Here is a 20,738-nt window from a genome sequence, read left to right on the forward strand (position 1 = left end):
TTTGTTGCTCTTCTGCTGTTATCCAGCAGCGTAAAAACTCTTTAACAGCCAAAATAAATCTGTCCTCGATGGTCCCTGAGTGTGCTGCAGTCCTGCTTCAGGGGGCGCTGCTGCCCTGACTCGCCTACAGAGGGCGACATACCGTCATGTTGAATTTAACGTTTCCCTTTTTTTCTATTGAAATGTTGAGGGTTTTAAGTATTGTGTTATTATATAGATATATATTTGAATAATTTAATTCAATCATTTTATATTGAAAAGTTTAATTATTTAATTATATTTGGTCGTGTTCTAGGTCTTCACATGATCCTCTACGCGTCACATGATTGGCTGAAATTATGTTTTCTGGCTGCACTATTATACCAACGTTTTTATATAGAATAAAAATGAAACAATATTTAATTTGTAAAATATATTTTTAAATAATTGGAATTAGAATATAACACTGAACTTATTTTGAAAATAAAAAATAAAAATGAAATGAATGAATAATGATAAAATTACATTATTAAAAAATTCAACTTTTCAATAAAGAAAATATTGAATTAAATGATCAAAAAATAATATTTAATGCTTTAAAAAGTTTCAACATTTTTAAATGTTAAATTCCACGGTTCAATACTTTTATATTGAATTTAAGAGGCTACGGATTAAAAATACTGAATTAAGAAAATATATTTTTGAATGATTTGAATTAGAATATTAAACTGTAAGCCGATTTATTTTTTTTGGATTGAATTATTTAAAAACACAAATTCGACCTTTCAATATATAAATTATTGAATTAAATTCCTAAAAAAAACATTAAATTAAAACCACCTGTCCTGGTCGGCGGTGGTCGCTGGCTGTCAGACGAGGTACTGACCACTGCGGAGCTGCTCCAGACTTGACTGATGACTCCCTGCAGCCGAGGCTGGAATCGATGTCTGCTTTACTGCCGGCTCTAAACCTGAGCGGGACGTGGGAGGGATTGACGAGCGCTGGCTTTATCTCTTTAATTAGAAATGTAAAAGATGTGGAGCCCAGAGGCAGCGCCCCGTTATTTCCTCCTCATCACTCATGTTTATGTCTCCTCGCCGCGCCCCCCCCCCCGACTGAGAATAATGATCATGTGACTTGTCGTTGACCTGCTCAGGTGCTCAGACGCGCCAAACAATATTTCATTCAATCAGCATCAACTCCGGCGAGGATTCAAACCCACAACCTCCTACTTCCTCATTGTCGCTGCTCATCTTACCCCAGGTTAGCAAAAGGAGTCGAACACGATGCCGTGAAACCATCTGGACCCACAAAGATGTTGAAGGAGTCGACGCTCCCAACATCGAGAAAAATCGTGGCTCGGGTCGAGCTCGCCTCAGCGCGTCCTGAGATGATCCTGAAATCCTGCCGTTGCCGTGGCAACAGCAGCAGAAGCAGCCGAGAGAGGAGGCTCGTCGCCGGTTGAATTCCTGTCACGTTATTGGGCCACTTTTAATGAGGAGATCAAAGGAGTCGTATAGTTGATGGAACCTGTTAACACGAGTCAATTTCATGAAGCTCGTCAATCCTGCGACCGGTCTTGACGTTTACGCAAACCCATCACGGGAGTAGAACCATCAACCTCCTTTAGTGCCGGCGCCTTAGCCACGCCACACCTTTTCACCCGATGATTGACAGGTGGCGACACGACACGAGTCACAGACGCGAAGCAGTCAAAGTGTTGAACACGATACGTATCACGATACAATATATTACGATATATCGTGATTGTGAGAAAGAGGGTTCTCTCTCCTTCTAAACTATTTGCTAATTCTAAGGATATCCGCAGCAGGGTGATTGAATCAAGTACCAGATCTTCACCACTTGAAGCATAAGGAAGTCCTGCTCATGGCCGACTCCAAAGTCAAGTGAACGTGAACAATCCAGAGTATGTCTGGGTCGTTTATTTACTTCCAAGGATAAAGAAATACAAGCTTTGACTCAACAAATTGATTGTCCAGAACAGAAGAGCGCCGAGCTCTGGAAAGATCTTCGGATCTTCTGGCCCTATTGTCCTTAGATGTTTCTGCTGCCCAGCATTATGGGAGTTGGTTCCTGTCTTCTGCTTCCCCCATTGACTTGACCCTAATTCTTCTGGATGTCATGTGGTGGAAGTGCGTCCAAGAAAGTGAGAGAAGCTTTAACTTTGTCTCTTGATGTTGTGACTCTTTAATGTGTGACAAGTTAAACGTTGCCTGTGGAAGTCTTTTGTTACTGTGAAGCTGCCACCTAGCGGCTGAAAGGTTTAATCGCAACACGAAAATGCCGACCGTATCCTCTCGTCCTCAGTCACCGCCGAGATTTTAACGGTACATTAGCTGCTGAGACGTAATGACTGCTGCCATCTAGTGGCCGGAAGTTAAATGGCAACACAAAAATGACCAAGCGCTCTGAATACTTCAATGTTGATAATGCATAAAGGAAAACATTGAATTGATTTATTTGACTATATACCATTAAAGAACTATGATGCTTCTCTACGCCGCCGTCTTTTAAAGCGCCTGAGGAGGTCTTTGGTTCAAAGACGCCTGGACTACAGCTTTCATGCGGGAGCGACTCGAGGTCATATATGTGCCAGCGGCGGCTGCTGGCGTCACACGACAACAGCTCCGACGGTCGAAGAAAGAAGCGAGCGAGCGCGTGCTGCTAACTAACTTTGGTGGGGGCAAAGGTCAAACCTTCTCGTCGTCTTATCAGCCGCTCCAGTCACAGCCGCTCGCCACCGTCTCAGTCGACGCCCGGACCAGGAGGCCTCCAGTGCTGGTTCTGACGCCTCTCTCTCTCTCTCTCCGGTCGCAGACATGCAGTCGTCCGGCCCTGCAGACCTCGGGGAGCCCCTCGTGGACCACCAGGAGGGACAGTCCTTCCTGAAGGAGGCGTTCAACGTCATCGTGGAGGAGGTTTTCTGTAAAGGAACCGACGTCCAGGAGAAGGTCAGAGTCATGTGACCAGAAATGAGAAATAAATGTTTAATTGACCTTGATTTTTAATGTTTGAAAGTTTATCAGAATATTGTATGTTTTTATTTAACATTTCAAATATGAAGTATTTAATTATTTTCATTTAATCATTTAATTGGATCATTCCTATATTAAAAGATTTAATACTATGTTACATTTAATTTATTATTGAATTAATTCAAAATATAATTAACATAGTTTATTAAATACCAATCATTTAAAAAAAATCTATTCGATTATCTTTTATTTAATAATTACTATATTGAAAGGTTGAATTATATGTTTTCATTATATCTATCTTTAATTGTTCCAATTTTATATATATATATATATATATATATATATTCTTATTAATTAAAAAATCATTTTCTACACATAGTTTGATATTTTAATTGTAATAATCAAAATGTGATGTTCTTACATTCATATTGTTTTAAATTGAATATAAAATGTTCAGCCAATCATGTGATGCGTAGATGATCACGTGACGGCGAATTATTGGAGTTATAATATTAAACTATGAATAGAAAAATAAATGATAAAATTGCAATATTTGAATATGTATATATAGAATATTTTGTATTTAATTATTAAACAAAAACACATTTAAACTTTCAATAAAGAAATTATATGATTCAATCATTCAAAAGATTATTTAATGCTAAAAAAGAAACTAAGTCTTTAAAAACAACTTTACTGACTCTGATAAACTTCCATGTTTCTTATATTATTCCAACGATCTAACCTGGATGTCCAGGTGTGTGAGTGGAAAGACCCCGAGGACCTGATGAAGATCCTGGACCTGACGGTGACGGACTCCGGGGAGGCTCCCGAGCAGCTCCTGGAGAGAGTCCGGAACGTGGCCAAGTACAGCGTGAAGACAAGTGAGGCGAGGACGTCCTGGAGCTGGTTCACACTCTGACGCTCCTGTGCTGCTCCTAGATCACCCGCGCTTCTACAACCAGCTCTACGCCGGGATGGACTACCACTCCATGGCCGGACGCTTCCTCACCGAGGCGCTCAACACCAACCTGTGAGTCCAGAACCTCGTCCAGAACCACGTTCTTATGATCAGAAACTATTGATATAATTTAGCTTTTCTTAGAAACAGTTCATGTAGTACCAAGTATCACCGGCAGGAGTCGCCATCGAATCATTTAAACATTCAAAGTCATTTCTTAATCAGTGGAACATGGATGAGGATTATATACTTTATTTTTTGATTAAAATAAAAATAAATGTTTTTTTTGGATTGAACGCAAAAAGAAGAAAACTGTCTCAATAAAATAAGTGCTTTTTAAAATAAAAATAAATTTGAACCAGCTTTGTTTTTGATTGAAAATGTTTATTTTTATAGCAACTTCTTTTTTGTAATAGTAACTATTTTAATTAATTTCAAGACAAATTAAAAATGGTTTTTTTTCTACTAAAGTAACTTTTGTTGATTTTATTTATATATATATATTTTTTATATCAGTATCTATTTTTATTACTTAATTAATTTCATTTGTTTAATAAAGACACTTCATTTTATTTTTTTCAATTAAAGCCACTTTTATTTAGATTTTTTTTAATGTTATTGAAGAATCTTTTATTTATTATAGTTACTTATTTCTTTTTTTTTATTGAAGACACTTTTTTCAAAGTGCAATTCATTTTTATTAAAGCAACTTTTGCTGATGGATTTTTTTATTGAAGTATTTTATATTTTAGCTTCTTTATGAAATTAATTAATTTACTTATTAAATTAAAAAGGTATTTGGATTGAACAATTTTTTGTCATTATTTCAATGTATCTTTGTTTCACTGTCACTGTGCTGTCCTTCTCTACAGCTTCACGTACGAAGTGGCTCCGGTGTTCGTGCTGATGGAGAACGAGGTCCTCCGAGCTCTCCGGCAGCTGATTGGCTGGAGCGACGGCGACGGCATCTTCTGTCCCGGCGGCTCCACCTCCAACATGTACGCCATGAACCTCGCGCGCTTCCACCGCTTCCCCGAGGCCAAGACCCGGGGCCTGGGGGGCCTCCCGAGGCTGGTGCTCTTCACCTCCGCCGAGGTCGGAACCAGACGTGGACCCTGTGTGCTCATGAGGTTCTGAACCTTGTCCTCCCTGTTTCAGAGCCACTACTCGGTGAAGAAGGGAGCAGCGTTCCTGGGCTTCGGCACCGACAACGTGGTGGCGGTGGACGTGGACGAAGGGTGATTTTTTTTATTCATTCTTGTTAACAGTGAATTTTTATATTTGATTGAATAATTTGACCTTTTCATTGTTTCATTGATAATAATTTTGTTTTTGTAAAAAAAAAAAAATTGAATCAAATATTAATATATTGCAAAATTTAGTTTTTTTTTAATCGAGTGATAATATTTTAAAATTCAATTCATTGATTTTGCACATAGAGTTTGATATTGTAATAATAACAATTAATAATCAGATTTTGTAAATACAATATTATTTAATTCGTAGCCTTTTAAATTCAACATAAAAATGCCACCGTTATTAAATTATTATTATTATTATTATTATAGTTATTCAATTACTACAACTAAAATAATATTGAATTTGGTGAAGAAAAAAGTTGAATTATTGGAATTTGAATGAAAAACATTAAATAATTTTCATTATTATTAATTAAATATTAGTTTCAATCTTTTTCATGCATTTATTTAAAAATAATAATAATAATAATAATAATAATAGATGAAAAATTGGGAATAAATGTTTCTAGAAATCTTCAATAAATAATAAACTAAATGTTTCAAAATGTGTGTGTTCAGAGGGCGGATGATCCCTGAGGACCTGGATCAGAAGATCAACCTCACCAAGTCTCAGGTGAGTCTTTAAGTCTTTAAGTCCTCAGAGCGACTCGTTGACTCACGGCTCTCCCGCTCAGGACGGGGTTCCCTTCCTGGTCAGCTGCACGTCTGGAACCACCGTCCAGGGCGCCTTCGACCCGCTGAGCGGCATCGCAGACGTGTGCGAGAAACACAAGCTGTGGATGCACGTGGATGTGAGTCGCACACGTGTGTGTGTGTGTGTGTGTGTGTGTGTGTGTGTGTGTGTGTGTGTGTGTGTGTGTGTGTGTGTGTGTGTGTGTGTGTGTGTGTGTGTGTGTGTGTGTGTGTGTGTGTGTGTGTGTGTGTGTGCTGGAGTAACACTGTGGTCTGTGCAGGCGGCCTGGGGAGGAAGTGTTCTGTTCTCTGACAAACACAAGCACCTGATGACGGGCGTGGAGAGGTGAGGGGGGCACCTGGGTCAGAGCCAGGGCTGCCAGTGTGTGTGTCTGTGTATGCGTGTGTGTATCTGTGTCACACCCATCTGGTACAGCTGCATATGTACAGTATATGTTTGTATTTGTATATATGTATGTGTGTATATGTAAAAGTGTGTGTGTATATATATATATTTATGTGTGTATACGTGTGTGTATAAGCATGTGTGTGCCTGTGTTTAAGTGTGTGGGTGTTTGTGTCCCACACTTCTACATGTCTCTGTGTTTGTATAAGTGTGTGTTTGCGTATAAGTGTGTGTGTGTGTGTGTGTGTGTACAGGTGTCCAAGTTTGTGTGTGTATATAAGCGTGTTTGTCTGTGTATAAGTGTGTGTGTGTGTGTGTGTGTACAGGTGTCCAAGTTTGTGTGTGTATATAAGCGTGTTTGTCTGTGTATAAGTGTGTATGTTTGTGTACAGGTGTATATACGCGTGTGTTTGTGCACAGATGTCCAATTGTGTGTGTTTGTATATAAGCGTGTGTATCTGTGTATAAGTCTGTGTGTGTGTGTGTATATATAAGTGTGTGTCTGTGTTTAATTGTGTGTTTGTATGCAAGTGTGTGTATAGGTGTCTGTGTATGAGTGTGTTTGTTTGTGCACACACGTGCGTTACATCTACATACATGTATAGGTGTGTGTGTTGTTGTACACACATGCGTTACATCTACATGTGCCAGCATAGGTGTGTGTGTTTGTGTTCACGCGTGTGTTACATACTTGTGTTTGTGTGTCCAGAGCGAACTCTGTGGCCTGGAACCCTCACAAGATGCTGGTGGCTGGTCTCCAGTGCTCGGCCTTCTTGCTCAAGGACACCACGGTAGGACTCGCACCGACACCTGACTCCTCCGGTCCCTGCTGACCCTCCCGTGCTGTGGTCAGAACCTGCTGCGTCAGTGCCACTGCGCCAAGGCGTCGTACCTGTTCCAGCAGGACAAGTTCTACGACGTGAACCTGGACGTGGGAGACAAGTCGGTGCAGTGCAGCAGGAAGGTGGACTGTCTGAAGCTGTGGCTCATGTGGAAGGCTGTGGGCTCCAGCGGGCTGGCCCGGCGCGTGGAGAAGGCCTTCGTCAACGCCAGGTGAGGTCACCTGTGTGTGTGCGCCCTCTGGTGGCTGGACTGAACACCTGTGCACCTGCAGGTATCTGGTGGAGGAGATGAAGAAGAGAGAAGGATTCCAGCTGCTCAGGGAGGCGAGTGCTCACAACGTCTTTGAACTTTTCATGTTTTTTTAAGAAGAGATTTTGATATTTTATGGGTTTTTTTACACTTGGAGTTTGATATTATTACGCCAATGATTTAAAAAAACATTTCTAAATTCAATATTTTATCATTTGTAGACTTTTAACTTCACAATAAATATGAGACTGAGAGCGACATAAGTTTTTTAATTTACATTAAAATGCATAGAATAAAAAAATTGGGATATAGATACTTTGATTTTTGGAAACAATAATATCAAATTATATGTTTAAAGCAAAAAAATTCAATATATTTAATGAATGTACATTTAGTTAATTAACGCAGTGTTATATTTACAACATTCTTGAGTTAGATTTTGAAATGTATTATCAGAATATAAACTCTGTGTAAATAAATATTAATTCATTTTGAGATGTTTGAATATTTTACTTTATTTATTCATGAAAACCAATTCAACCTCAATATTTATATATAATTAAATGATTTAAAAAAAAGAAAAATAAATGATATTAGAAATGTTTAATTTTCTGATGACACTGAAATGCATCCATGAACCTCATGTCCGTGTTTGACCTTTGACCTCCTCCAACAGCCTGAGTTCGTCAACGTGTGCTTCTGGTTCGTCCCGCCGGGCCTGAGATCGATGGAGCGGAACGAGGACTTCTGGCAGAAACTGGGCCAGGTGAGCTCTGGTTTCCTCCCACGCAGCCACACACTGACGTCATCATCCTTCAGGTGGCGCCGGTGATCAAGGAGCGCATGATGAAGCGAGGCTCCATGATGGTGGGGTACCAGCCGCTTGGGCCGCACGTCAACTTCTTCCGACAGGTCCTGATGTCTCCGCTGGTGTCCAACAAAGACATGGACTTCTTCCTGGACGAGTTCGAGAGACTCGGGAGCGACCTGTGATCCACTTCCTGTTTTAGACCTCATGTGCCACAATAATGAAACATTTTTAGACAAACATATCCCCTCCTGACAGTGTCTCTTAAAGCCTAATAGTCCATTTAGTGACGTCACCATGGTGACCCTTGATCTTTTGTAAATGGGCGTGGTTTTTAAAAGTGGTGGCTCCATCTAGCGGGCGGCGGCGAACACTGCACCCCGGAAGTGTTTCTCGTCTTCGTGCTCACGTCTTTGCTCGTCCACTTCTCCGACGTTCTCCGGTGTCCTCCGTCCGTCCAGATGTCTCAGTAGAACTATGGAGCTGCTCGGAAACGTCCCAGTGAGTAACGCGTGACAGAGACACTTAAAATGGCTGTAACTCGCGCTATTGTTGCGCTAGCCGGTTAGCATCGATGCTAACGCTCGACAACAACATGTCACTTTGATTCTAATAAAGACTTGAACGTCTACCTGTCCGTCCTGAGTCACGTGTGACGGTATCAGAACCTGACCGGGCTGTTGTCGCAGGTGCAGAGGAACAGGAAGAAGCGAGCTGGACCGGAACCACAGATCTGAACCATCCGCCATGTTGGTGACGGCCTACCTGGCCTTCGTGGTCCTGCTGGGCTTGTGTGCCGGTCTGGAACTCGCCGCCCGGAGACTGACCCCTCCTCGGACCGGCTCCTCGTCGGTGGCCAACCCCGCGTTCCGCCGCTTCCAGTGGGTCTTCCTGCAGGCCTACCTGCTGGCCCTGTGGTCCGACTGGCTCCAGGGTCCGTACCTGTACAAGCTGTACCGCCACTATAACTTCCTGGAGTCTCAGATCGCGATCCTGTACGTGTGCGGTCTCGCCTCGTGCGTCCTGTTCGCGCCCGTCTCTGGCTGGCTGCCGCAGGTTCTGGGCCGCAGACGGACCTGTCTCCTGTTCTGCCTGTCGTACTCTGCCTGCTGTCTCACCAAACTCTCCAGAGACTACTTCGTTCTGATCGCGGGTCGGGTTCTGGGCGGTCTGTCCACGTCCCTGCTCGCCACCACGTTCGAGTCCTGGTACCTGCACCGGCACGTGGACGTCCGGGACTTCCCGAAAGAGTGGATCCCGGACACCTTCAACAAAGCCGCTACGTGGAATCATGCTCTCGCGGTCGGCGCCGGACTGGTCGCGAACATGCTGGCCGAGTGGCTCCACCTGGGCCCGGTGGCTCCGTTCCTCCTGGCGGTCCCTTGCCTGGCGTGCTGTGCCTGGCTGGTTCTGACCGGATGGGGCAGGGAGGAGGCGGATCTTGAAGGAGACAAGCGACCTCTGATCCCGGGAGCAATGCCTCAGAACCGACTGTCCGCCAAAGCCCGGTTCTACCGAAGCTGCCACGACGGTCTACGGTGTCTGCTGTCAGACCGCCGGGTCCTTCTGCTGGGCGGGGTCCAGGCCCTGTTCGAGAGCGTCCTCTACATCTTCGTCTTCCTCTGGACGCCGGTCCTGGACCCGCACGGCGCTCCGCTCGGGATCGTCTTCTCGTGCCTGATGGCCGCCAGCATGGCGGGCTCCCTCTTGTACCGCCTGGCCACCTCGACCCGGTACCGGCTGCAGCCCGGACACGTGCTCTGCTTGGCGGTTTTGGTGGCTTTCTTCTCCTTCTTCATGCTGACCTTCTCCACCGTCCCGGGTCAGCCTCGACCTCACGAGTCCTTCCTGGCCTTCCTGCTGCTGGAGCTGGCCTGCGGACTCTACTTCCCGGCCGTCAGCTTCCTGCAGGGTCGGGTCATCCCGGAGGAGAAACGGGCCGGAGTGCTGGGCTGGTTCCGGCTGCCGCTGAACCTCCTGGCCTGTCTCTACCTGCTGGCCCTGCATGGGGAGGTGTCCGGTACCGGCGGCGGGGAGGGCGGCAGCGGAACCAGACACATGTTCGGCGGCTGCGCTGCGATGATGCTGGCGGCTCTGATGTCGGTCGTCAGTCTGTTCACACTGAGTCGCAACGACTCGGACCTGAGACTGGAGACGGACGGGTTCTGATGAGACGGATCTGCTTTTGCCAACGATTATTCACTTACAGACACTTCTGACTTGGAACGCTTGGGAACTTTGCTGACTCTCTGATTGGCATTTTTTTATTCTGTCTTTTCAATTTTCTTTGATACTTCTGTCGTTTGAAGCTTCTTCGCTTTTATTTATTTGTGACTCAATAAAGAGTTAAAAACTGGATCAAACATGATGTCGTTTTCCTTCCAATACTCACTGATCTTTATGTCAAACAACAAGTTTGGGGAAAATAAATAGTGTCGTAGGTTTGTTAAGCGATGATTGTTTGCTAAAGTGTCAATTCTATAGAAACATGTTTAAATCAAGTGTACCTTCCTATTCAGGTACTTTTGTTTATTTAATAAAAAGTTAAATCCAAATAATATAAAAAAAATTTTACAAATTATTAAATGGTTGGATAAAAGGAATATAGAGGATCATTAAAAATGCTAAACTGTGAATTTAGATTATTTTATTTTTAATAACATTTTTAATTAAAGTTGCTTCAAACTATTTTCTTAAAATGCTTAAAACTAATTAAATCCAAAAGGTTTTGAAGTTTATTCTATGGATGTATTTCTTTAATTGAAAATATTTTTCATTGCATCAAACTAAACTATTAAAGTTTTTAAAAAAAGTTTTCAATGAAGAAAGATTTGCTTAAATCAAAAGAATATTTTAAACATTTTAAAGAATAAGGATCAATAAAGTTTTACCTTTACCTTATTTCAAATAAAGGTTTTGCAACTACTACTCTCATAACTCGCCGCTAGGTGGCGGTAGAGGCTCATGTTTAGAACGTGCCTTCAATCCACAGTTCCACCACCAGGTGTCGCTGTTACTCCGCCTTCACCGCAACGAGAATAAGGAGAAGACTGTAGAATATACAATAACAACTTAATCTTTATTTAAACAGTTACAAATGTACATATTGACGATCAAACTAGTTTGTATGACAAACATTCGGCGGGAGGGAGGGGGGGGCGTGCGTGTGGAGTGAGCGCTGGTGGTCTTGAGGGGGGGGGGCTCCGCTGGTGTGTGACGTCACCTTCATCATCCGACAGCAGACCTGCTTCTGTCTCTTTGATCGGTTCTCTCCGCACTTTTAGTTCGTCAGTTCAAGAACCGTCACTCAGAGTCCCGACTCTTCAGTTACATTCACCTTCGTCACTCTGACGTCACCTTCGTCACTCTGACGTCATCTTCGTCACAGACTTATTAAATATGTACAACGTGTCTTCGAGTTCATGGTGACCCTCCGAAAATAAAGCTTCAGTCACGAAGCTGAAGGAATGAGGTCCTCTTGGTCCTCCTGAGGATGCTGGCGCCCCCTGGTGGCGCCGCAGTGAGCGCAGCCCGGCGACAGATCCAGGTCAAACAAAAAAGTGGATTTGTTTCTTGAGTGAGGCGCCTGGTTTGTGGAAGATCATTGGACAGAAGAGTCTGTCTGGTCCCTGACTGTTGAATCGGGTCAGGGGTTTGGTCCTGCCCGGCACCGGTTCCGCCCACAGTCTTCACGTGTGGTCGGGTCTCGTTCAAGGGTCGATGTGGAAGGCCAGGAGCTTCTCTGAGTGCAGGTTGTTGAGGGTCCGCAGGTCGGGCAGACGCAGCAGGATTTTGGAAAAGAGCGAGGAGTCGTCGGGCCGACGCCGGGTCACCAGAGACCGCAGGGACCGGATCAGACCGTCCTGGAGCTGCTCCACCGCGGCGACGTCCGAGATCCCTGAGAGGTCTGAGGAGGAACCAGAGAGTCAGAGTCAGAGTCAGAACCAGAACCCTTGAGGTCCAGTTGGAGAGCCGGTCTCACCTGCTGACACCAGCACCACGGCCATGAACAGCGCCATCTCGTCGGGCTCCAGACCCAGAGAGCCCAGTTTCTGGCTGAAGTCGAACATGGTGTCCAGGAGGTTCCCCATGCCCATGACCTGCAGCCGGCGCAGCGGGTACGTCTGACCGTTCAGGAAGGTCACGGAGCGCTCGGCCGCGTTGAACAGGTTGGAGAAGCGAACCATCAGAACCTGCAGACACGAACACGGTCAGTCTAGCGACACCTGGTGGGTGGAAAGCTAACTCGAAGTGCAAAGGTCATGAGTTCTACCTGGAAGGTTCCCGACTTGAGCAGCATGACCTGGTCCTGCTGACTCAGCTGCTGGAATCCCGGGATTCCTTTGGCGAACTCCACGACCTCTTTGACGGCCGGAGTGAAACACTGCGAGAACGACTCCCAGATCTCCTGACTGGAGCGATCCGGGTCAGAGACGGGGCAGGTGTTGAGGGGACACGCCTGCAGAGAGGGGGGGACAGATTAGAGACCTGGACCCTGAGACTCGCTCAAGCTCGTGGGTTTCCTTGTACGTACCAGCACTTTGGCGCCGGGCTCCAGCTTCCACGGGCAGGACGTCTGGCTGGAGACGTTCCGGTCCGTAGGCGGCGCCGCCGCGACGTAGCTGTCTACCTCCTGCTTTTGTTTGGAAGTGAAGGGACACGACTGGTAGGCGGGCGCGGCCCGCGGCTGAGACGGCGTGAAGGCGTACGGGGACGAGTTGTGATGGTTGACGTGGCCCCGCTTGGAGACTCTCTCGTGCCCCCTGCTGGTGGTGCTGAAGATGTCCTGGTACGCCTGGGAGATGGCGCCGATGGCCTCCTTGGAGTCGCATTCCTCGGCGTTCCGGACCTGCGAGTCCAGGACCACGTTCTCGTTCAGACTGTTCATGTAGCTCTGCATCTCCTCCAGGAGGCGCTGCTTCTCTCTCTTGGGGATGCGACCGAAACGCACAGCTGTGGAGAACAAGAGGTCGAGGGGTGAGCGAGTGGACCTTCACATCCAGGCTCTTCTCCTGCCGCACTAGATGTTCCTCCAGCACAGCAACACAGCTGGAACATTTATTTTTAGACGCGGCTTCATCGTTCCTCCTCATCCTCCGTAAGTAGGCCAGTGGAACGCCAAGTCACCGGAGGAGCGAGTCTGACGCGGGTTGAGGACACTAGACGAGAGCCGACGGATCTGGGTCGAGCGATGTATGTGATGCAGGTGTGATGCAGGTGTGATGCAGGTGTGATGTGTGTGTGATGTGTGTGTGTGTGATGTGTGTGTGATGCAGGACGATCGATGACGGGATTAGAATCATTATTGACGTGTATAAATCTTATGTCCAAAGAAACGTCAGTATGAAGCAGTGATGACCAACTTATATATATCTACATTTAGAAATATATTAAGTTTAAATGTATGAATACGTATATGTATAGAAGCAAAGAAATTATTAAATAAAATAAGAAATGTATTTATTTATTTGGAGAGTTTTACACCAATTCATGTATTTATTTATTTATACATTTAGTTATGTGTTTAAACATGTATTTATTTATATATTTAGTTATGTATTTATACCTGTATTTATTTATACATTTGGTTATGTATGTATACTTTAATTTGTGTATACTTTTTAAAAAGCGCATTTAGTTATGTATTTATAGGTTTATTTTTATACATTTGGTTATCTATATATTTATTCTTTTATACATTAAGCTATGTGTTTATACATTAATTTACTTATATATTTAATTAACATTTTATTCAGGTATTAATTTATACCTTTAGTATTTTTGTTTGTTTTTTTTTGTATATTTTTTTGTGTGTTTATACATTTAGTTTTGTATTCATTTATACATGAATCTATGTATTTATTAATAACCATGTAATTGATCCTCCTTCACTGTGATTGGCTGCTGCAGAGTCAGTGTGTTCACCTGCAGGCGAGGAAGATAAATGATCTGCAGGTGGTGCAGTGGGGGGGTGTTTAAAAGGGGGGGTGACTCTGGGTGCAGCCTCTCCTGTGCGACCGGGCTTGATCTAGTTCTGCAGGGCTGCAGGTGGTTTTCCTGTGCCGGTTACCGAGAGCAAATAAAGGGGTTTCTGGGTCGCGGTGACGCTCCGGCGTGCCAGCCTGCGCCGCCAATACTCTCAAGTCAGCGGCCGCAGTGACGAGCGAAAAACTCCTGCAACTAGGTCAGCGTTCACCCAGAGATGTTTTTCTGGGTCAACGCTTCCCTGCAACCTGCGCCGAGGAAGCCTCATCAATCAGCCTCGACGTGTTGTCTTCCTGCGTCCTCGGGTGTGTACCCCCCTCAGCCCCCCCCACGACTGTAATCACGTTGACCCTGATCCACTTTCCCAAAATAATGTTTTTGCTGCAGTTTCCTCATGATAGATGAATGCGGCGCTCGCGCTCTCATCCATCAGTGTCCGAGAGGAACCGAGGAACCGGCCCAGGACGTGAACTTCCACGAGAGAGGCCGTCCTCTCCGTGGGGTCGAAGGTCGAGGGATACACGGGTCACTTTGGAAGTAAATCAGTGGCATCAAAGTTGTTGAATTTAATCTTTTAAAAAAAAAAAATGTTTTTTTTAAAGCATTTAATTGTGTTTTGGAAACATTTCATTCAATAATTCGTACATGGAGGTTATTTTATTTATTTAATAATTGAATAAAAAAGTGTAATATTGACAAAAAATAAGAATTTCTTGTTACAGAGTTTAATATTCTTATTTAAATAATTAAAAATGATCTTCCTAAGTTTAAAAAACCTTCCCATGGTAGCATTTTATGGTAGCATTTTTAATTTATATAAAAAATAATAAAAAATAACACATAAGTGGGAAAATCTGAATTTTTTTAATTAAACTTTTGAATATTGGAATTAGAAAATCTAACTCTAGGCTGAAAACCTTTTAAATGTTGAATTAAATGTTCTGATGGCACTGATTTACTTCCATAGAGTCAGAGGAACGACGGTATGAACGGAGAACCTCAACAACCGTGTGTGTGTGTTCATGAGTGTGTGTGTGTGTGTGTGTGTGTGTTCATGAGTGTGTGTGTTCATGAGATGTCGACTCACCGTCTCGGGACATGCCGACCGACAGGCACTTCTTGAAGCGGCAGTGCTGGCAGCGGTTGCGGTTCATCCGCATGATCAGGCACTTCTCGTTCTTCACGCACATCTTGTAGTTGATGTTCTGCTGGATGCTGCGGCGGAAGAAGCCCTGAACAAACACACACAGGCGGGTCAGCCTCGGAACGCTGGGTCCTGCAGGGGGCGCTGCCGGGAACTCACCTTGCAGCCCTCGCAGGCGTGGACGCCGTAGTGGAAGCCCGAGGCCACGTCTCCGCAGACCTTGCACAGCAGGACCATCCCGCCGTTCTCTGTGGAGCAGAGCAATGTTGTGAGTGAGCTCTTGGATCCAGAACCAGCAGGAGCAGCAGAAGAAGAACTTACTGGTGAAGGCTCCTGTGATGCCGTACGGCCTCTTCCCCACCAGGGGGTGTTCGTAGGTGTGTGGGGGGGCGGCGGCGGGCGTGCCGTAGTCCTCCGGGTACTGGAAGACCAGGTTGGAAGAAGAGTTGTTCTGCCCTCCCGACCTCTGCTTCAGGACCCCGATCTCCGTGAAGGTCACGGCCTCCGGGGACGACGGCTGCGAGGACGGGGACTGGGTCCGGTAGCCGCTGGAGGGGCTGCCGGGACTGGGACTGGCGCTCCCGGTGGACCCCCCTGAGGACCCTGCATAGAGGATGACTCCTGTGGACGAGAGGAACACGGTTAGAACTCTGGACCGTCACGGAAACAGAGAATTGTGGGAGGAAACTGGAGTACATGGAGGAGACGAGGGGTGGGAAATTAAAGTTTGTTGACGTCACGGTGGTGGCGCGTGACTCTTTTTAACATTTTAAGGTCACTAAAAAAAAGTCACAATATGAGGAAATATTAATTAATAATAATAATAAAATATTTCTACTGCGGCTGCGCTGACGTGTTCAGGCGGATCACAGTTGCACCGTAAAGTTGCATCGCAGCTCCAGTTATTTTTCTCCCGTAAGTGCGTCTGTGCGCATGCGCGTGTCACAAACACACACACACACACACACACCGGGCCCTCACGTGTCCGCGGCTCCTCTGCCTCCCCCGCGCCAGGAATAGCTCTCACTACCCGGGCGACGACACCTGACCGCCGCTCACATGCCCGGACCTGCTGACACCCCCGGTGCTGCCCGAACCGAACCCGCGGTCCGGACCCACACTCTCGCTGCGCTAGTCACGTGTTTACAAAGACTCACAACTGTGACACACACACACAAGTGTCGACATCAGCTGTTTTGAAAACCATGTACACACTTTAGTTTGTGTTGACTTTGCAACCCTGGCTAGCTGGGACTGAGGAATCTTCCTGCTATAATAAACCCCTCTGGACGCAGCAGGGGGCGTGTCCTTGTACATGTTGACGTGTTAGAATTCTGCTTTTGTGTTTGCGCAGATGATAATCCGACGCTGCACGTGCGCCCGGATTTGTTGACTCACGCGAGGATCCAGCTCACCTCTCAGACAGACTCAGCAGGCTCCGCCCCCAACACACACACACACACACACTCCACCCTGACACATTGCAGGTCCACCTGAAGGCTCACATGTCAGTGTTGACCCTGATGCTACAGTGTGTCAACGTGCACGAGTCACTCAGATCCGACAACAGCAGACCCTGAGAACCTTGACTCTATTTGTGTGGCCCTCGTGAGGTCAGAAGTACTTCTAGTACAAGAAGACACTAACAATATTATTTAGTATTTATTTATATTATGCATTAGGCTCTAAATGTGTTTTTTAAAGTATGAGACTGAGATCAAGTCATTTTATATTAGTGTCTCTTATGTAAATGTATTTCATTTTATTAATATTCTTATTGTATTATTTATATAACATTTTATATCAGTGTCTCTTATTAAAATGGATTTAATAATCTCTTTTTATTTAGAATATTTGGAAAACATCAGATTTTCTTTGACCAAATAAAATCTTAATTTAAAGATTTTTTTGCTTGATTTTATGGCTTTATTATATTTTTTGCTTCTTTATTTTTGGCTAAATGGACCCTCATGTGGCCCCCGAGAGAAAAGCAACTGTTCCACAGGAGGATCTGAGGGCGACTGAGCTCATCATCATCATCATCATCATCATCATCATCAATGCGGTGCTGTTTGTTGAACATCACAGAGACCCTCGCAACAAAAGTTCTGGCTCCTGTGCCGCACACTGGATGTGGGTCACACAGACAAGCGCCAGAGTCTTGAGCTGCACTCGTGCATCACTAATCCGTGACTGCAGCAACGTGAGCGCAGAAGCTGCTGCTGTAACTCCTCGTCCCTCCTCCTCGTGCTCATCTTCATCACGTTCTTCATCATCATCACTCGTGTTATCTTTGATGTTATTATCATCAACATTTATTTGTTCAAATCCTTATTGTTATGGTTATAAACTCCATCATTACTGACTCACTTATAAAACAAAGGTCATTCCGACAAGTGAGAACCAGGAACTCAGACTCGCAGTAGACGAGGGTTCAGGTTCTGAGTCATGGTGTCACGTTGATTCGTGAGTCATGTTTACAAACAGGTTCCTTTAACGTGTTTTCAAGACACGTTTCCCTGATGTTTGTGAATTATGAGTCTTAATATTGTCCTTTAAATGTTTACAACTGAGCAATTTACATTGTAAACAGTATTTTACTGCACGTGCTGTTTAAGTTTGGAGGGTTGGTGTAAGGAAATACACACTGAGGTTTATAAGATATAAAATAATAAAAACATCAATAAACGTTTTATGGTTTTAGAATATTTAAAAGTTTGTCTCAATTAAAGCGATAAAAATATATTGTTTGACAACCAGAAACACACACACAGCTAATAAAAGTGAAAGATAACAACTTCCTTTTAGGAAATGTTCACCAGAGAAATAAAATAATTAGTTTACGACTCAACGAGCGTCTGTTTACGTTAAAGAGTTATCATTCGGCTGTCGTCGTATATTCTCGGAAACTGTCGGTCGAGTCACGTGACTGTGTCGATTCGAGAGGTTCGGGGGGGTCTTCACCCACATGCCCCCGTGGGTCACATGACTCGGGTGAAGCTTTCCATCGACGATCGATAATGTTTCCAAGTCTCGCGCACACCTGGACACGAGCGTCCTCAGGTGAGCGAAGCCACGTGTTTGTCGAGCGGAAGTGCTGAGTCATCGTGTCCAGGTGCGGCGCGCACGTGCGGAGGAGAGTGACCCACTGACCAGCGCGGGTGTCAACACGCACGCGCGGGCGTGAGAGCGGAAATGCAGCAGCAGTGGGGGGCGGGGCCAGCTGACTCACGCGCCGCACGGGGACGCGAGCCCGAGACACGTGAGTCGCTTGAAGTTTAAACGGTTTGACTTTCGCTCTTGTTTTGACGGAACAACAACTACACACTTGTGTAGATGTTCGACTCACACGCTGCAGATGTGTTGACAGGAAGTGACACCCGAGTCACGTGATGAGACCCTGACCTCGTTTTTTTTTTAGCTCTAGTCGATCAACTTGAATATATACACGTGACGTCACTGTTTGTACAGATAATAAACACCTCTGACCACTGAGTGTGAGGAAGATGAAGATGAAGATGTTTATACTGATGAATATCAAAATGATGATGAAGATGAAGATGTTGATGAAGGAGAAGATTGTGACAAAGTTGATGCAGATGTAATGATGATGATGATGATGAAGAAGATGTTTATAGTAATGAAGGAGAAGATTGTGATAAAGTTGATGTAGATGTAATGAAGATGAAGATGATGATGATGATGAAGATGACGATGAGTTGATATTGATGATGAAGATGTTGATATTAATGAAGATTATATTGATTGTGATAAAGTTGATCATCATGATGAAGTTGACGGTGATGAAGATGATGATGATATTGATGAAGATTACATTGACTGTGATGAAGATGATGATGAGTTGATATTGATGATGAAGATGTTGATATTGATGAAGATCACATTGACTGTGATGAAGATGTTGATATTGATGAAGATCACATTGACTGTGATGAAGATGATGTTAACAGTTCAGTGACAGCGATGGTTACAAATGGGTCGTCCGTCCTCGTCGATCAATAAAGTTCTATACACGGGGGTGAAGAACCTTCACGAGAGTCAACACTCTCTGCTCCACTTCTGCAACACTCTCCCTCTGACCCTGAACGCACCGTTGTTGACAAACATTTTCCCGCAGCTCACCTGTGGCTTGAAACGTGACCTTTGATGGAAGGTCACGCGTGACCTCTGCTCTTAAACCGCTGAAACAATTACGAGGAGCGTGGACACGCCCGCACGTGTGCGCGCCAACAGGAAGTGGCGCCGGGCATCGGTGTCGAGCCGGACCACTATAGTGTGTATCGATGAACCACTATAGTGTGTATCGATGAACCACTATAGTGTGTATCGATGAACCACTATAGTGTGTATCGATGAACCACTATAGTGTGTGTCGATGAACCACTATAGTGTGTGTCGATGAACCACTATAGTGGGTGTCGATGAACCACTATAGTGTGTGTCGATGAACCACTATAGTGTGTGTCGATGAACCACTATAGTGTGTGTCGATGAACCACTATAGTGTGTATCGATGAACCACTATAGTGTGTGTCGATGAACCACTATAGTGTGTGTCGATGAACCACTATAGTGTGTATCGATGAACCACTATAGTGTGTGTCGATGAACCACTATAGTGTGTGTCGATGAACCACAGGTCACATGACCAACACTCGGACACATTTCTGACTCTAAATAATGACACTTCAAGAACATGAGTGATGGGATGTCAGTCACAACTGACAGGTGCACCCACTAGACATCCACAGTCTCTCACTGATGCTGCTCCTGAACCCACCGTGGTGCGTTCAAAGACACATAAAAACAGCAAAAAAAGTACTTTAAACTACAGGCTTTCCTGGCTAAAACGACAGCTGTCAATCACCCAGAGAGTGAACGTATCTCACCTGAGCAGGTGCTGTTGTCCATGTCGTCCTGGCTCGAGCTCTCTAGAGACGATGAGTAGAAGTTCCGAACTGCTGCTCCATGAGCCATGGAGAAGACGGAAGAGAAACAAAAAGCTGGTTCGAGGAGAAAAGATAGAACAGGTCCGGTTCCGATCACAGGTGCGCACTGACTGACGGACTGACTGATGCTGCTCTGAGCTGGTACCTGCTGGTCCGTGACGTCACGAGTTAAAACGATTCTTCGAAAGAAGTAAAACACACCTTCTCACGTGCAGGTGAGATGGGAATGTGACCGCCCTCTGAGCGGTACTTGGATCTGAGTCTGTCTCTCTCTCTCTTTTCTCTCCCTCCCTCCCTCCCTCTCTCTGTGATCTGGGCCGGTCCCGGGCGGGCTGCATGTGCGCCCTGCATGTGCCCTACTGATACACATTTTATGCAAATCCTTGGAGCGTGTCTCGTGGAGGGCACATGGACCGGAGGCGGGGCTCACCGTGACACACACCGTGACACACACCGTGACACA

The 20,738-nt window shown here is 45.1% G+C and overlaps 3 protein-coding genes across 6 annotated transcripts in view; 2 read left to right on the forward strand and 1 right to left on the reverse strand.

The window, feature by feature from the left end:
* Positions 1–8,804, forward strand: part of csad (cysteine sulfinic acid decarboxylase) — a 44,136-nt gene extending 35,332 nt beyond the window's left edge. For 2 of the 4 annotated variants that reach the window (XM_087781019.1, XM_087781020.1), the window contains 13 exons: positions 2,818–2,951; positions 3,736–3,862; positions 3,921–4,011; positions 4,812–5,034; positions 5,098–5,177; positions 5,757–5,811; positions 5,873–5,989; positions 6,152–6,216; positions 6,986–7,067; positions 7,130–7,329; positions 7,391–7,442; positions 8,045–8,134; positions 8,188–8,804. In XM_087781019.1, the coding sequence (XP_087637145.1) occupies positions 2,820–2,951; positions 3,736–3,862; positions 3,921–4,011; positions 4,812–5,034; positions 5,098–5,177; positions 5,757–5,811; positions 5,873–5,989; positions 6,152–6,216; positions 6,986–7,067; positions 7,130–7,329; positions 7,391–7,442; positions 8,045–8,134; positions 8,188–8,361 (1,488 nt within the window). In that variant the 5' untranslated portion in view covers positions 2,818–2,819 and the 3' untranslated portion in view covers positions 8,362–8,804. Of the gene's footprint in view, positions 1–2,632; positions 2,952–3,735; positions 3,863–3,920; positions 4,012–4,811; positions 5,035–5,097; positions 5,178–5,756; positions 5,812–5,872; positions 5,990–6,151; positions 6,217–6,985; positions 7,068–7,129; positions 7,330–7,390; positions 7,443–8,032; positions 8,135–8,187 lie in introns of those variants that run through there. The other 2 variants (XM_087781018.1, XM_087781017.1) reach the window with 2 other exon arrangements.
* On the forward strand, positions 8,547–10,533 carry slc61a1 (solute carrier family 61 member 1). The gene is made up of 2 exons (XM_087781021.1): positions 8,547–8,677; positions 8,866–10,533. Exon 2 carries the CDS (start codon positions 8,924–8,926, stop codon positions 10,343–10,345), a length of 1,422 nt encoding a protein of 473 aa, XP_087637147.1. The 5' UTR covers positions 8,547–8,677; positions 8,866–8,923; the 3' UTR covers positions 10,346–10,533.
* A 770-nt stretch (positions 10,534–11,303) lies between these two features.
* On the reverse strand, positions 11,304–20,530 carry LOC148059240 (nuclear receptor subfamily 1 group D member 1-like). Its single transcript, XM_087782417.1, has 8 exons — positions 20,216–20,530; positions 15,627–15,926; positions 15,465–15,553; positions 15,249–15,393; positions 12,711–13,129; positions 12,450–12,635; positions 12,159–12,369; positions 11,304–12,083 (listed from the first exon to the last, which is right to left on the reverse strand). The coding sequence occupies exons 1-8, from the start codon at positions 20,301–20,303 to the stop codon at positions 11,887–11,889; spliced, it is 1,635 nt and encodes a 544-aa protein (XP_087638543.1). The 5' UTR covers positions 20,304–20,530; the 3' UTR covers positions 11,304–11,886.
* Between the last annotated feature and the right edge of the window lie 208 nt (positions 20,531–20,738).

This window comes from Callionymus lyra, chromosome 19, assembly GCF_982586985.1.
Source record: "Callionymus lyra chromosome 19, fCalLyr1.hap1.1, whole genome shotgun sequence".
Taxonomy (NCBI): Eukaryota; Metazoa; Chordata; class Actinopteri; order Syngnathiformes; family Callionymidae; genus Callionymus; species Callionymus lyra.

What these genes read in the sequence shown, in the direction of transcription:
- LOC148059240 (XM_087782417.1), bottom strand. Translation starts at nt 20,303, where the DNA reads ATGGCTCATGGAGCAGCAGTTCGGAACTTCTACTCATCGTCTCTAGAG. An exon ending in TCAAGTCGGGAACCTTCCAG is followed by an intron (nt 12,370 to 12,449) that starts GTAGAACTCATG and finishes TCGTGTCTGCAG; the next exon opens with GTTCTGATGGTTCGCTTCTC. An exon ending in CGTGGTGCTGGTGTCAGCAG is followed by an intron (nt 12,084 to 12,158) that starts GTGAGACCGGCT and finishes GTTCCTCCTCAG; the next exon opens with ACCTCTCAGGGATCTCGGAC.
- slc61a1 (XM_087781021.1), top strand. Translation starts at nt 8,924, where the DNA reads ATGTTGGTGACGGCCTACCTGGCCTTCGTGGTCCTGCTGGGCTTGTGT.